The sequence below is a fragment of the Hemiscyllium ocellatum genome, chromosome 3 (genome assembly GCF_020745735.1).
Source record: "Hemiscyllium ocellatum isolate sHemOce1 chromosome 3, sHemOce1.pat.X.cur, whole genome shotgun sequence".
NCBI lineage: Eukaryota > Metazoa > Chordata > Chondrichthyes > Orectolobiformes > Hemiscylliidae > Hemiscyllium > Hemiscyllium ocellatum.
In genome coordinates, this window is record NC_083403.1 from 77312016 (window position 1) to 77326606 (window position 14591).

Consider the following 14591-nt stretch of genomic DNA (forward strand, 5'->3'; position numbering starts at 1 on the left):
TTTGCTCTGAGTCGTGATTTGGAAAATATTAGCCAAGTGTGAAGTTTAAAATGTCTTCTTCAAATTCAGCTGACAGCCAAACAATTTTTTTCTTACCACGATTAGCCAGAAGGTGACAAAATTGTTGAGCAAACGATGTTTGTTGTAATTTTTAATCACTAATCAGGAACCACTATCACTTACCAAGTTATCTTAATAAGCCTCAGTTGTCAGACTGTATCTCAGTGAGGGAACCTCACTAAATAGATATTAAGCAATTCAAATTTTTAAGATTTTTAAGATAGACTACATACGTTATGTAAAACATAGTCTTGTGCATCTCAAACCAGTCTTTTAGTACAATTTCTGATCTTCACTGGATTAAGATGATCAATTTTGAGAATACTGTTGCTGGAATCCTCAGCTTAGTTTTTTTTTTAATCCATTCATGGGATGTGGGCTCCGCTGGCTAGGCTAACATTACTCATCCCTAATTACTCCAGAGGGAAGTTAAGAGTCAATCACATTGCTGCGGGCCTAGAGTCACATTTAGGCCCAAATCAGGTCAGGACAACAGATTGTGTTCCCTAAAGGACATCAGTGAATCAGATGGGTTTTTCTGATTTCATGGTCATCATTACATTCCTGATGAAGAGCTTATGTCTAAAATGTCGACTCTCCTACTCCACGAATGCTGCCTGACCTGCTGTGTGTTTTCCAGTGCCACACTGTTCGATTCTGACTCTCCAGCATCTGCAGTCCTCACTTTCTCTTAATTCTGAGCCCCAATCATGTTTACTTGCTTCATCAATGACTTCTCCTCCATCATAAAGTGAGATGTTGCTGATGATTGCACAATAGATAAGTACGTGAATAAGAAATGTTTGGAGTGATATGGGCCAGGTCCAGGCAGGTGGGACTAGTTTAGTTTGGGATTATGGTCGGCATAGACTGGTTAGACTGAAGAGTTTGTTTCCATGCTGTAAGACTGTATGACTGTCGCGATATTGGTGCTGGATTAGAAATCCAGAGATGCAGTCCATGTTCTGGAGGGTGCTTGTGTTGCAGTGGTAGTGTTCCTAGCTCTGAACCAGAAGGTGTGGGTTCAAACTCCACCTCCTGTAGAGGTGTGTCGTAACATCCCTGAATAGATTGATTGGAACTATTTGTAGTACCAACAGTAAGTCATCAGATTACGAGCTGAACAATATTTTACCCTTGTTTAGATTCTCCCAGTAATATGGTGAAGGTTCACTTGACTGTTCCCTGGGTTGAGAGAGTTGTCTGTGATGTATGATTGAATAAATAAGGTCCATATTCTCTAGAGTTTAAAAGATTGAGGTGTGATCTGACTGAAATTTCCAAGATTCTGAAGAGGCTTAAGATGCTGAGAGGTTATTTATCCTGCTGGGGAATCTTGAAAACAGGGACACAGCCTTAGGATAAGGATCAATCATTTAGAACTGGGATGACAGGATTTTTTTTTAAATAAAGGGATTGTGAGTCATCGTAATCCTCTCAATACTACTCTGGAGTTTCAGCCTCAAGTTTGGTTTTTGAACTTGCAATTGGGACTTGAATTCTCAATTTCTGCCTCTGAAGCAACTGTGCTAGGAATGGAGCTAAAGCTTTCACAGTAGATCAGATGTTCAACAGTGAGTGGTTCGCCCCCTATGCACTCAAAGCTACACTCGATAGTCACTTGGTACTACATCACCATTCCTTTATAGTCACTTGGTACTACATCGCCATTCCTTTATTGTCACTGGAACAAAAATGTGCAACTCCCTTCCTAAGAGCACTGTGTGTACCTATACCAGAGGGATTTCAGATGAGACTTAAGCATTGTCTTCTCAAGTGAAATTATGGATGATCAACAAAACCCTTCTTCAGTGATGTCTACGTTAATGCTGCTGTGAGGGTGTAGAGTAGTTGTGCACCCAGCTGATTTGGACTGAAGTAGAAAACACTTCTGCAAAGCCCCAAGGTAACACTATTCTCTAAAATTGATTGTCTTAATCCAGTTAAGATCAGAAGCCATACTAAGAGACTGTAATGGAGTTTATTACAGCTTTGCAAGTGGATGTTCCACTGAGGCCTAGCAGAAATGGATGCAATTTCTGGAAGGCCAAAGACATCCACCATATATAGCATTTGACAAAAGGGCTTGTACTGAATTCACTCACAAGTGTTCATAAAGATGTTGCAAATGAAATGGAATTCTGGAAGCACTAACTACTGGCCCTTCCAGAGATGACTATCTTGCTTTCTGTTATCTGTGAGTGTTTTGCAAACTGTGTTTAGTACTCAAGAACTCAATGCAGTGAATTCAACTGACCTGTCATTTTGCCTCATTTTGTTTGACAGCTCAAAGCATATGGTGGCAAGTTGAGATACGCCATTTATTTTGAAGCTCGCGAGGAAGTGGGTCAATCCACCTATGAACCACAGATCATTATGAGAGGTGGTCCCACAGGAGAGTTGACCATTGTACGGCATGTATCTGCTCCTCAAATCGGTCAGTTGACTAGGCACGAAGTAGAGCTCACTGAGGTATGTATATACATTTGCAACACCTTATTTATCATTTTTTACTGATACAATAAGTATCTATCCCCATCTTTTGGCCTGGATATTAAAAGCATCAGGTTACTTAGATTGGGAGAGGATCGTAGGTGCAGTTTCTGAGTTGAAGCAAACTGTTCAGTTTTTGACAAACTGCTTGCTCCGAAGTCAACCTGACTGACAGGTTTGACTACTAGTCCGTATAATGGAGGGAAGATCATTGATGAAGCAGCTATGATGAAGGAACTGTTGATTTCAGGTTAGCTGCTCAATTCTGAAGGAGCCAGGACCTAAATTCCCAGCTAGAAATATGGTGCACAGATCTCATGGAAAAAATAAGAGCTGAGTGGCAATCTGACAGAATTTGCCAAACCTTCAAAAATTAGGCCTTTACTGTCGCTGGCTGCGTGTTAATCTGACACATTGCCCCATGCAGATGTTCTGCTGCTCAGTTGCCCCCTAATAATGAACATTAAAGTCTAGACAGATAACTCACTTCGAATTAGTTCATTTAAGTAAAGCATCTGTATCATAATTAGCTTTGAGAACAGAATAAGAGAAAAGCTTATTCTTGCATTAGAATTTGGAACAGTTGAATCACGAAACTTATCTTCATTAATGCTTTCATTTATACAGTGCTTTATAAGATTTTCTGACCTCAAAGCACTTTACACAATTATTTTGAATGCAGTCATAGCAGTTTTGTGGGAAAACACTGCAAACAAATGTTACACATTCATGAAACAAATGACCAGTTAATTCATTTTGTTACGCCATTAGTATCCAAATGAATGTTGATCAGAATTTCACATTCTGCCTCAATTGATGGCTTGGGAGCATTGATGTACACCTTGAACTACCAGAGCCCTGGTTTAAGAGTTCTGACATTTCAAGCCTTCCATTCTGTCTTGATGGTAGTGATGCAGATTGCTGAATGAGGCAGGATGATTAGCATCCATCTTTCTTGCATTCCTGGTTTTCTGGTCATTATTGTAGAATTTTATAGAATCCTTGAGGAAGCAGGCCATTTGGCTCATTGTGTCCACAACGATCCTTGAAAGAGTATACCACCCAGACCTACCCCCTACCCTAACTTGCAATTTTGCATTTTCCATGGCTAATCTGCCTAGCCTACACATCCCTGAACATTATGGGCTATTTAGCATGACCACTCTGCCTAATCTGCACATTTTTGGACTGTGGGAGAAAACTGGAGCACATGGAGGAAACCCACGCAGACACGGGGAGAATGTGCAAACTCCACACAGATAGTCACTTGAGGATGGAATCGAACCCATGTCCCTGGTACTGTGAGGCAGCAGTGCTAACCACTGAGTCATCGTGCCACCCTACTGAGCCACCATGCTGCTCGTAAAATCAATTGTTGATGCACATACCTGATTCCTGTCTTCTGATATTGTACTCTTATCAGAAACAATTCATGTCACAAGTAGAATATTGCATTTTCAAGGTTAATGTCATCTGAAAGTTGACATTTTCGATAATGCAGCATTCCCTCAGTACAGTAACCCATGATTCATGTGCAAAAATCAATTCAATCTTGACAATTCTTGTTAAATTTGGAATTGAACTAATTGTATTTTCTTTGTGAAATGTTTCGTTGGGTTGTATAGTTACCCTTCACACCTGTGCAATACAATAACTTAGTCAAAAATTATCAGATAAATTTTTCCAGCGATACATTCCTGGCACGATCCATGGAGAATAAAATTACAATTTTGCACCCTTACCCCTATTGGGGTCTCAAGAAACACCGATCATCACTGGGTGTATAGTTACATTTTGATGTGGAAACTCAAGTCAGAGCTTTTGCATTCATTTTTTTTCTCTTTTATTTTCTTTTTTTAAGCCCTTTTCCTCCAAGCATTCCCCAGCCCCACTGGGTTTGGAATAACTGCAGAGCGGCCGGTCTCCTGTCACCAAGTCACCCTTCATTTACGAGTGCACAGTACAACTGGCTGTGGTCAGCCAGCTCAGAGTCAGTTCTCAACTGGGTTTTTCTTTCGTATGTCTAAGTGCAAGATGCAGCAAAAGCACCAAGTGTACAAAACTTAATTACTGCTCCACCACCAGGAGAATCACCCATGTGACCAAGGAACCAGTGACAAACAAAGCTCAGAGCGAGCAATGCTAGTTTTCCCATTCATAATTGATTGATTCATTCAATTAGTTAGCTACTATTGGGCTCAGTGGAGGAGGTGAAATAACCCAATTCTTTTCTATAAATAATCTCACAAATATTTTTTCTTTAGCATGATTGGAAATATGACAACTCACCAGATGGCAGACCTGTGTCTCGCAAAGACTTCATGGATTTGCTGTATGACGTTAATTCCATTCTCATCAAGGCATCCTATGGGACGTTCATGAGACAAACCAGGTATAAACAGAAGCCAAGATATAAAATTAAAATGCTAGGTTTGAAAGTCCAGCTTCTGGATCAAAAGGTCTTCACGTTGCAACTGATTTTCGTGATCTTCTACTCCTGGGATGAAGAACTGCCATAATCGGAATGCTTATATGAACTTGTCAGTAAATACATCTTTGCTGAAGTAATTTGCAAGATGCAAATCAGTCAAAATTGTATTGTTTGGGATACAAGGAGGGCGCAAACAAACTTAGCCAAAAATTTACATTGAAAAATAGGATACTGAAATAAATTTTAAAAAGGTATTTGGTCAGGCTGGGGTCAGTCATGATTTCATTGAATGCTGGCACAAGCTTGAGCTGCTAAAAAGCTGCTCCTGTTCCTGTGATCCGATCGCTATTTGTATAGTTGGAATAGGTACTTTAGATATTTGAGATTTTGCTAACATACTGGTGATATGTATGCTCCAGCAGCACATTTCACTTAATCAGATTCCTTCATGGGATGCATTTATTTAGACGTCTTGCTTCATTTATTGGTTAATCGTCCATATGTTGTAAAGTTTTAGTAGAATCTATCAGATTAAGAGGCTGTTTCATTTGTCAGAGATGTTTACCAAAATATGAAGATTCTTCCATTTTAATAAATCATTATACCAAGTTGTACAAATCAGGAATGACATTTGTCTGTACAAGACTTTTATGGAATTACATTAACTGAGAAAAGTGACTTTTTCTCTCCCATGGACGGTGTAGAATTTCATCCAGTTTGTATTATTAGGGAAAGCAGTGTTTAGAAAACACTCCTACTCAAATTCAGCATGACTGATTTGATGGAGAATAATGTGTTTTAGCTCCAACAGTTTGTCAAGTTACCATAAACATGCAATCTGGTTAAATATACACAGATTAATGATAGTAACATCAAAATGTAGGAAGATTTAATTTACAGGCAAAATTGTTGATTCAAGATGTTTAACACAAATTTCATTTTTTCTTTCAATGTCAATTCAGAATCTCTGAGATATCTATGGAAGTGGCTGAAGCCAGTGATCGCTACGTCCATGCTGAACAAGCCCAACAGATTGAGCAATGCTTTTGTCCAGAAGGTTATTCTGGCCTGTCATGCCAGGTAATGTCAGTGGTTCTTAGAGCCTATGGTGGCAATGAAACAAAGGGTAAAGGCAAACAAAAGGGTTCACTTTTGTAAAGATGAATGAAACGAAAGCTAAAATAAATATGAATGAATAGATAATTGTCAAATAATACTCTGGTGTGAACAGGTTTTTATATCAGGAAAGGTTTCAAGCACTTTGTTAATTTGTTGACTTTTTTTGATGGTAATGGTAGCTTTTATGAAGAAATTTGTACGAACTTTCAAACAATGAACCAAAATCATTGTGACAATTAGCTGTCTCTATCACTTTCTGCAAGTAATTTGGAAAAGTCATTTTACAAGTCAAAACCCAGAACTTGGCTTCAGGCATAAGAACTTGTGGGCGGCATGGTGGCATAGTGGGTGGAACGGTGGCACAGTGGTTAGCACTGCTGCCTCACAGCGCCAGAGACCCGGGTTCAATTCCCGCCTCAGGCGACCGACTGTGTGGAGTTTGCACGTTCTCCCCGTGTCTGCATGGGTTTCCTCCGGATGCTCCGGTTTCCTCCCACAGTCCAAAGATGTGCGGGTCAGGTGCATTGGCCATGCTAAATTGCCCATAGTGTTAGATAAGGGGTAAATGTTGAGGTATGGGTGGGTTGCACGTCGGTATGTAAGTAATCTAATCTAAACTTGTTTCACAACCTACAGAACTCAGATGCTAAGGGAATTTATGTGAAATTGAATGTTCCTTTGTAAGAAGTGCAAAATCCAACACATTCAGTCAGACTTAAAAGCAATATTATATTCTATAATCTTAGTTTTAGTAATAAAACTTACAGTTATCTATAATCACCAAGGAGACTGACCCATCCTCAAGAGAGTTTACCAAATACAAATGACTCTTTAAACATACACCAAACCAGAAAAGATAGATGACGGGAGACAAGCAAAACATGGCATTCTGTCCATTGTTATTCATGCAGCGTAATGAAAATTTATTCTAGCAAGTAAGAATTTTAAGAAGAATTGAAGCCATGAACATTGATTTTAATTCATGTGTGTTACACAAACAAGCTTTGCTTGATAATCTTTTCTTTATTCATTCACGGAATGTGGGTGTCACTGGTCAGGCCAGCACTTAGTTCTCGTCCCTAGTCACCCAGAGGGCAGGGAACTTAGTGATACTAACCAACTTTAGAATTATTAATTATATTTTTGTCAAGCACATTTATCAAAATGCCTTTTTTGATCTGGCTAATACATGAGACGTAATGGATTTTTTATTTTACACATGCTGGGCGATCAATTTGTTTTATGAATAGCAAAGCTATGTATTTATTGACACTAATCAGCCCACAAGCAATTTGGGTGGCATTTAATGCTGGCCAAGAGAATGATGAAAGAAGTTGGCAGGGTAGGACACGAACTGTAGAAGTGAATTGGTGTGGAATGGAAACACCAAATTATTCCGTTTCAGGGAATGTGGATGACGTGGACAGCAAAGCCAACATCATGTGGAGGGAAGCTAATTATATTAGTTCTGCATAAAATGAATACTCTTAAACCACAACATTTGGCAATTAAATGCTACCTAAGCAATTAAATTGGCAGTGCAGGAGATTCATGGGTCTTTCCTTTCACAACTGGATAAATTTGGTGATGAGTAGGTGAATCAGTCCTCAAGGTAAATGGTGAACTGGTTAGAGCTGCCTATCACTGCTGAGAGGTTGTTGTGCATGAAGGGAGAAGAAGCTGAAAGGGAGATCAAGTGCAACTCCGAGATTAACACCAAGGTGAGTTTCACTAATATCTGAATGGGCATCATTCAGCTTTAGGCACAAAATGTTTGCTAAGGTTAGGTTGGCATCATAGAGCACGACCTTACCAAGACTCTGCTCTCTGTTGAGCTTCTGGAGCTAGAATGGATCCCCTCCATCTGGAGCCTCAAAAGGAGATGAAGATGTATAGAGGAAGGATAGAATTGAGGGTAGTTGAAGTGCAACCAGAGGAGCGACAAGGGTCATTAACTATACCAGGACCAGATGCTGATGGCAAACAGGAGAAAGGTTATCAGGACCCAGTCCCATTCAGAGTAATGAAATGTTTCAGAATCCCCTGCCCTTGTTTGAACTAGCTGAACATATTGGAGGTACATTGCTAACTGCAATTAGCTTCAGAGGCATTCTCAGAACACAGATGCCTTGTGACCCACTGGTCTGAAAGGAATCCAATATTACTGGCAGTAAAAGTCACAGCAGCATTAAATATCTGCATCAACAATCCTTTTGAACTGTTGGTTTCTACTCAGCAGAAGCCAAAATGAGCTTGTGCACTGGTAGTGCAATGTCATCCCACCAATGCATGGAATTAGTGACCTGTTGTGTGACATGAGCCAGTCTCTCATAGGCTGTATCTTAGAGCACCATCTTCGGAGAAATGCCTTTCAGATATTGACACTATCTCCCACATTGATTTTAGAGCTTCATGTGAATTGGTCTTTCTTTCAGTACACATGAAAAATTCTGATCACTTTACACCATAGACTGCCTTAGAATGATTTGTCAGATTAACTGTTCAGCCACCTTCTGAAATTTGTCTTTCACTTGGTTGATTCTGAACCTCACTGATGTATTTGTATTCATGCACATTCTTTAACACCTTTATTGTCAGTGTTGTTTGTTAAATGGTCTTTCTGATATTCTGTGTTTTGGTCTGGAGTCTGGCTAGGCCTTTGAAACAAGATTTCCTGCACATGTATGCCCAGTGTTTAGTTGTGCTGCCTGCTTTATGAATGTAGATGGGTAGCTGAGCAGATGACATCTGTTAAGGATTTGTTGATTCGGTGCACTTTGCTGACTAGAACAGTAGTGTTGGATGCACCTAAGACATGGAATTATTGTTAACCTGCTAACGTAGCCTTCATACTTCTGTCCATTATCAAATCATTTGTTAATGGTCTAGCCCATTCTCTTGACTAAAAGATCATTCCTGAAGGCTTTAGTTGGTGTCAAGATGATGACTAACTTGGCAGGTCGCTCTGACAATTCCTGTATAGGAAAAAAATCACACTCTCATGTCCTTTGCTGCAGCATCTTCTGAGAAACTGCTCAATAGACTCTTGAGGTTGCTGTCGAAATGACAAGAGTTGGAGTGTATTAATCCAGAAGTTAACCCTTTATTTGAGCTTGTCTTCAAGAACCTTCCAGAACTTTTCTAGATAATTCCAGTTATGTACGGAAAGACTGGATGTGTTAGTTCTGCAAAACCCATCTTTGTCAATGACGAGTATGCTTTGTAGAACACTTTTCTTGGAATCATCTATTGCTTGGGCTGCAGACTACAACAGATGTTATCTGAACAGTTTTAATTCAGCAAGGGTGTTACTGGATGCCATACCAATAATGAGATTTCTGCTACTCTTTATTCTGCCTTAGAAGTCTTGGACCGTATCCCCTTCAACTATCTGTCCCTGGCTATGTAAATTAAAACTGATCTATCCTCTTTATGAAAAGACAACAGCTGGGTCCACTGTCAGAAACAGAGCAATCTAGCTTTCTGTACATCACTTATGGTTCAGCTCAAGAGTACACTTCACAAATTATAGCAAGAACATCTTGAGATCAAATTGTAAAAATGTGAATATGCTGAACTAGAGAAAGGATGTATTTTCTATCCCTTTCTCTCCTTGGATGGACACATTTCAACATAGTCTTCCTGACAGCCCTGCAGTTGGTGGAGACAGAGATAGTGAGGTTGAAATCAGTTGGACTTGGGAATCCAAACTCAGCTTCCTTAATCAGCACATTCATAAGAAAGAATGGGAACAATAGGAATAGCCAGTCACCTATCCATGATGTTTGGATTGTTGGGCAGTGGGGATATGTTGTGAAGATTGAGGTTTGGTTAAGGTAAGGATTTACCTTCCAACTTTGTTTGATTTGCCATTTTGTCCAGGGGAGTGGAGGGGAATCCAGCTGTATGTGCAACTAAAATGAGCAACAGCAAGTTTGCCATGGTAAAGTAGTTTAAAATATAGGCAACACTTGAACGAACCTAACTTTTCATCAGTGTATTCTACTCCTTTTTGGAAACATTATGTGCTGATGTGTTCCTGGTTGATATCTCTTGCCAAAGTCCATCACAGAACATGAAAAATGTTTAAAAACTAACAATGCCTTTTGTTTCCTTTTCCTTCAGGATTGTATGCTTGGTTATTACAGAGTACCATCGAGATCAACAATCAGAGAGCACAGACCAGTGACATGGAGCTGTGTCCAATGTCAGTGCAATGGCCATAGTGACATTTGTGACAGCAAGACTTCAGTTTGTCAGGTACCAAAATGTCGATTACTGTTTATTACTTCTTACCTTTTGATCAAAATCGCTGTAGAAATTGATTTCTAGCAATTTTTAAAAACATTTGTTGCCACTATTGTAATATTGGAAGAAGGCCTACCTTATTCAAGATCCAACACCAGATTTTTGCTTTAGTTTGTTTTTAAGAAATTAAGCTCAGAAGTGAAGGAGGCTTATTTTTATACAATTCAAATCATTTTTAAAATCTTGCCAAAATTGTCTAAAGTAAAAGGTCAAGTGACCATACTCTTCAACAGAAGAGATTACTTGTGGTGAGTTTAACCTGAGAGCCAGCGTTCTTCAGGGGAGTGGTGAAGTTCAGAAGTAGGGATCTTCATGATGATCAGGAATTGAACCATTGTTGGCCTCACTCTGCATCGTAAACCTACCATCAAATCAACTGAACTAACTGATCCTCTGGTTGAAAAAGTAGTCTGCAGAAAATATTCATATCATACAAGTGCCAGGTCAAGACAATCTCCAGCAAGAAAAAGCCATACCCTTTCACCAGAAGCTTAAAAGGATAGGCCTTGTCAACAATGGAGCCTGGCACTCTGCAAGAACGAAGTCAGAGTCAGACTGCTTAACAGTCTACAAGGCACAAATCAGGATTGTGATACTCACTCACTCACTCACTTGGGACAGTGAAAGCTCTGCTGCCTGACCTCAATATTCTTCCAGTCACTACTGGTGCACTATGGTTGCAGTACGTCTGTCTACAAAAGGGATGGGCAATAAATGCTGGCCTAGCCAGCAATTATCTTCTTTATTGCATCACAGGATGGGGGCATCGCTGGCTAGGCCAGCATTTATCACCCATCCCTAATTGCCCAGAGGGCAGTTGAGAGTCAACCACATTGCTATGGGTCTGGAGTCAAATGTAGGCAAGACCAGGTAAGGATGGCCATTTCCTTCCCTTAAAGTCCCTTAAAGTGAACCAGATGGGTGTTTCCAAAAATCAATTCATGGTCATTATTTGACTTGTAATTCCAGATTTTTATTAAATTCAAATTCCACCATTTGCCATGGTGCAACTTTTAAGAGAGAAGGGAACTTTATTTGTGGAAGGATGGGAGTGGTAGGATCTCTTGTGCCCATCAGAGGAATCACAGTAACCTCATACAACATATTCTATTTTTAATTTTTGCCTACCCTAACCTTGAATCCTCTCAAATTCCCATCTCCCTCAACCTCAGCCCAACAGTCAGCTCCCAATCATACTTGGAGTTACCTTCAGTCTGGCTGCATGACCTCCTCCCCTTCAGAATCTGCCTGCAGATCAAGCAGTGGCCACCATTGAAACGTGGTGCTGTGGAGACTACAGACCTGTTAGCCAGTCAAATAGACTGGCAGCTGTCTGGAGTGGGCCTTCCTCTACGGATGGTGATGGAAGGTGTACCCTGAGCCCTTTGACTCCCATCAGGATGTAAAATGGCTGCAGGAAGTCAGCGTATTTGTAGTTCAGTTCCCAAATGCTTTTATCTTTGGGATGGAGAATACAATAATCCCACAAAATCCAACTCTTGTAACAGTCAGCTTTCAGATCGAAAATTGAATGGTCTAAAGAAGACATAAATGGAGAATAAAAATACCATACCTATATTCATATGATAGTTCACGAAGTTAAATTTCTCAAGGCAATTTACCAAAGTGGAGAATGAGAAGGAAATGGCCAATTAAAACACAAAGCTGTGCAATTTGGACTTGGAGAAAAAGATAGCAAGCCAAAATGATTTCTGTAATATTTGTCAACTTACAAGTGTAGATACTGAAGCATTTTCACTTATTACTAGCTGCCAGTCCACTTCTATGGCTGACAAAGTAATCAGATATTAACATGGAATCCAATGGGATGTATGTTATTATGGCACATAGACTGCATGTACAGTAGAGGTCTTATGACTATGGCAAGCTGTTAGTACAAGAAGTACCATTGTTATTCTCCAAACACAGTCTTTAATTTATTTTAGGTTTTGATTTCTTTAGCTTTCATTTTTAATTTGTCTTTCTGACTTGTGTTTCTCTCCCGGTCCAATCTCAATTTCTCTTTCTGTTGTAGCATGGAATTTGTCCACACTAATTCACATTCCTTCTTGTCTACTTTAAATCCTTTTAATCTCAGTGGAGGAGGTAGATTGTTTTTCTCAGTTTACCAAACCATTGCACTTGTTATACCATCATGAACTCACAATTCAGCCAAATTAATTGGCAAAAATGTTTTTAAAACTTGCATTCACACAAGCACGTTTAACAGATCACACTCCAGCAAAATATGAACCATTGTGAATTATCTTTCTGTGGAAAGAGGCTATTGATACACTGCCAACAAAGAGATTACATACGCTGCATCTTCTCTTAGCAACAATCTTGATACAAAAAGCAATTTTTCAACAATGGAAAATACTTATATATTTCCAGTAAGAAAAATGATTATTCTAAACAGTTCAACCATTTCTACAATAGCAGTCAAACGCAAGATCACATAACTTCAAATTCAAATCAGACGTTTTTCAAGAATTTACTGTCTCTGCCAGTGTTATTTGAAGTTTACAAAAGCAGATTTTGAGTATTTGGCTGCTGACAGTCCTTCTATACTACACAATAAATCATTGGGCATGTAAAATGATAAAGGACAGGAAGACGTTTTCTACTGAGTTAATAAAAAGTTTTGATTTTACCACTCTGAAAAATTCAGGACTTTTTTCACCTCAGAATATGAATAAAAAAAGTCTTTCTCAAATGACTTCAGAGCATTTTCATGTGAACTGCTTGGATATACTTTGATGAGGAGGCGCCGGTGTCGGACTGGGGTGGACAAAGTTAAAATTCACACAATGCTAGGTGATAGTCCAACAGATTTGTTTTGGAAGTACTAGCTTTTGGAACACTGCTCCTTCATCAGGTAGCTAGTGGGGCAGGCTCATAAGATGCAGAATTTATAGCACAAGATCATAGTGTCATGAAACTGATACGATACATTGAACAAACCTAGATTGTTGTTAAGTCTTTCACCTTTTAGATTGGGTTGCAGGTTTCAATTCATTAACATATAAATCCCAGAACTTCATTCAAGTCACATTTCTGAGATAACTTAAGGCTCCTCATACACATGCGCTCTCTCAGACCCTCTCTAATGTGCACGCTGTCTCTCAGGCACAGACCCCACCTCACTCACACCCATGCGCACACCTTCTCACAGGCTTATACTCTGTCACACTCATGCACACACTCACACTCACACACACGCATGCACTCACACTCGTACTCTCTCTCACACGACACATTCTCGCTCTGCCTCACATGCATGCACACTTACGTATAAGTCTAATGGGTGATTTTGCATTTGCAGAATTGTATTTGCAGATACTTTCTATTTTGCTCAAAAGGCACACAGTCTGCAAACTGCCAATGCTGGCAATCAATCCATGTGACATTTTATAAATTCCTACTTTGGAAATAGAACCAGTCTGACTCAAGATTGGAATATAGACGGACTCTATTGTCACATCTTTAATGCATTGTCTGAGCAGAGATGTTACCTTTTCTTTATAAAACTTTGTTATCTCGGGTATGTGACCTGAAAGAAGTGCTAGGATTTACATATTAATGAACTGATTTGAACCCACTCTCAAAAATGACTTAACAGCAATCTAGGTTGATCAATATATCGTTTCAGTTGCATGACACTATGATCTTGTGCTATAAATTGTGTCTTATGATCCTGCCCAACTAGCTACCTGATGAAGGAGCAGCGCTCTAAAAGCGAGTACTTCCAAAATAAACCTGTTGGACTATAACCTGGTGTTGTGTGATTTTTCAACTGGATACACTTTGTGCAAGGTGCCAGTGATAATATATTTTCTAAACTATTGTCTTTTTTGTTTGAAAGTAACAAGTGAACATTGTATGAATTGAAGGTGCTTAGATTTATAAATATCATCTAATGTATAATTATAATAAAGACAGATACTGTTGCTGAGTAGAATCTTTTCTCTGCCAGAATTGTCGTGACAACACTGCTGGTGCGCATTGTGAGGTGTGTGCTCCTGGGTACTATGGAATAGTAAGAGGATCTCCAAATGACTGTCGTCCTTGTGCTTGTCCTCTTCAAATCTCTAGTAACAAGTAAGTTTTTAGCAATGCAATGCTTCAGATGCCAGTGGTAAGACTTATGAGACAATATCATCTTGAATGTTTGTGTAGT

General features: G+C 39.4%; 1 protein-coding gene across 4 annotated transcripts in view; it reads left to right on the forward strand.

Moving 5' to 3' along the window:
* lama2 (laminin, alpha 2) overlaps positions 1–14591 on the forward strand; it is a 393314-nt gene that overhangs the window by 266312 nt on the left and 112411 nt on the right. For all 4 annotated transcript variants that reach the window (XM_060851112.1, XM_060851122.1, XM_060851132.1 and 1 more), the window contains 5 exons: positions 2347–2532; positions 4818–4945; positions 5947–6064; positions 10229–10363; positions 14388–14512. In XM_060851112.1, the coding sequence (XP_060707095.1) occupies positions 2347–2532; positions 4818–4945; positions 5947–6064; positions 10229–10363; positions 14388–14512 (692 nt within the window). The remainder of the gene's footprint in view (positions 1–2346; positions 2533–4817; positions 4946–5946; positions 6065–10228; positions 10364–14387; positions 14513–14591) is intronic.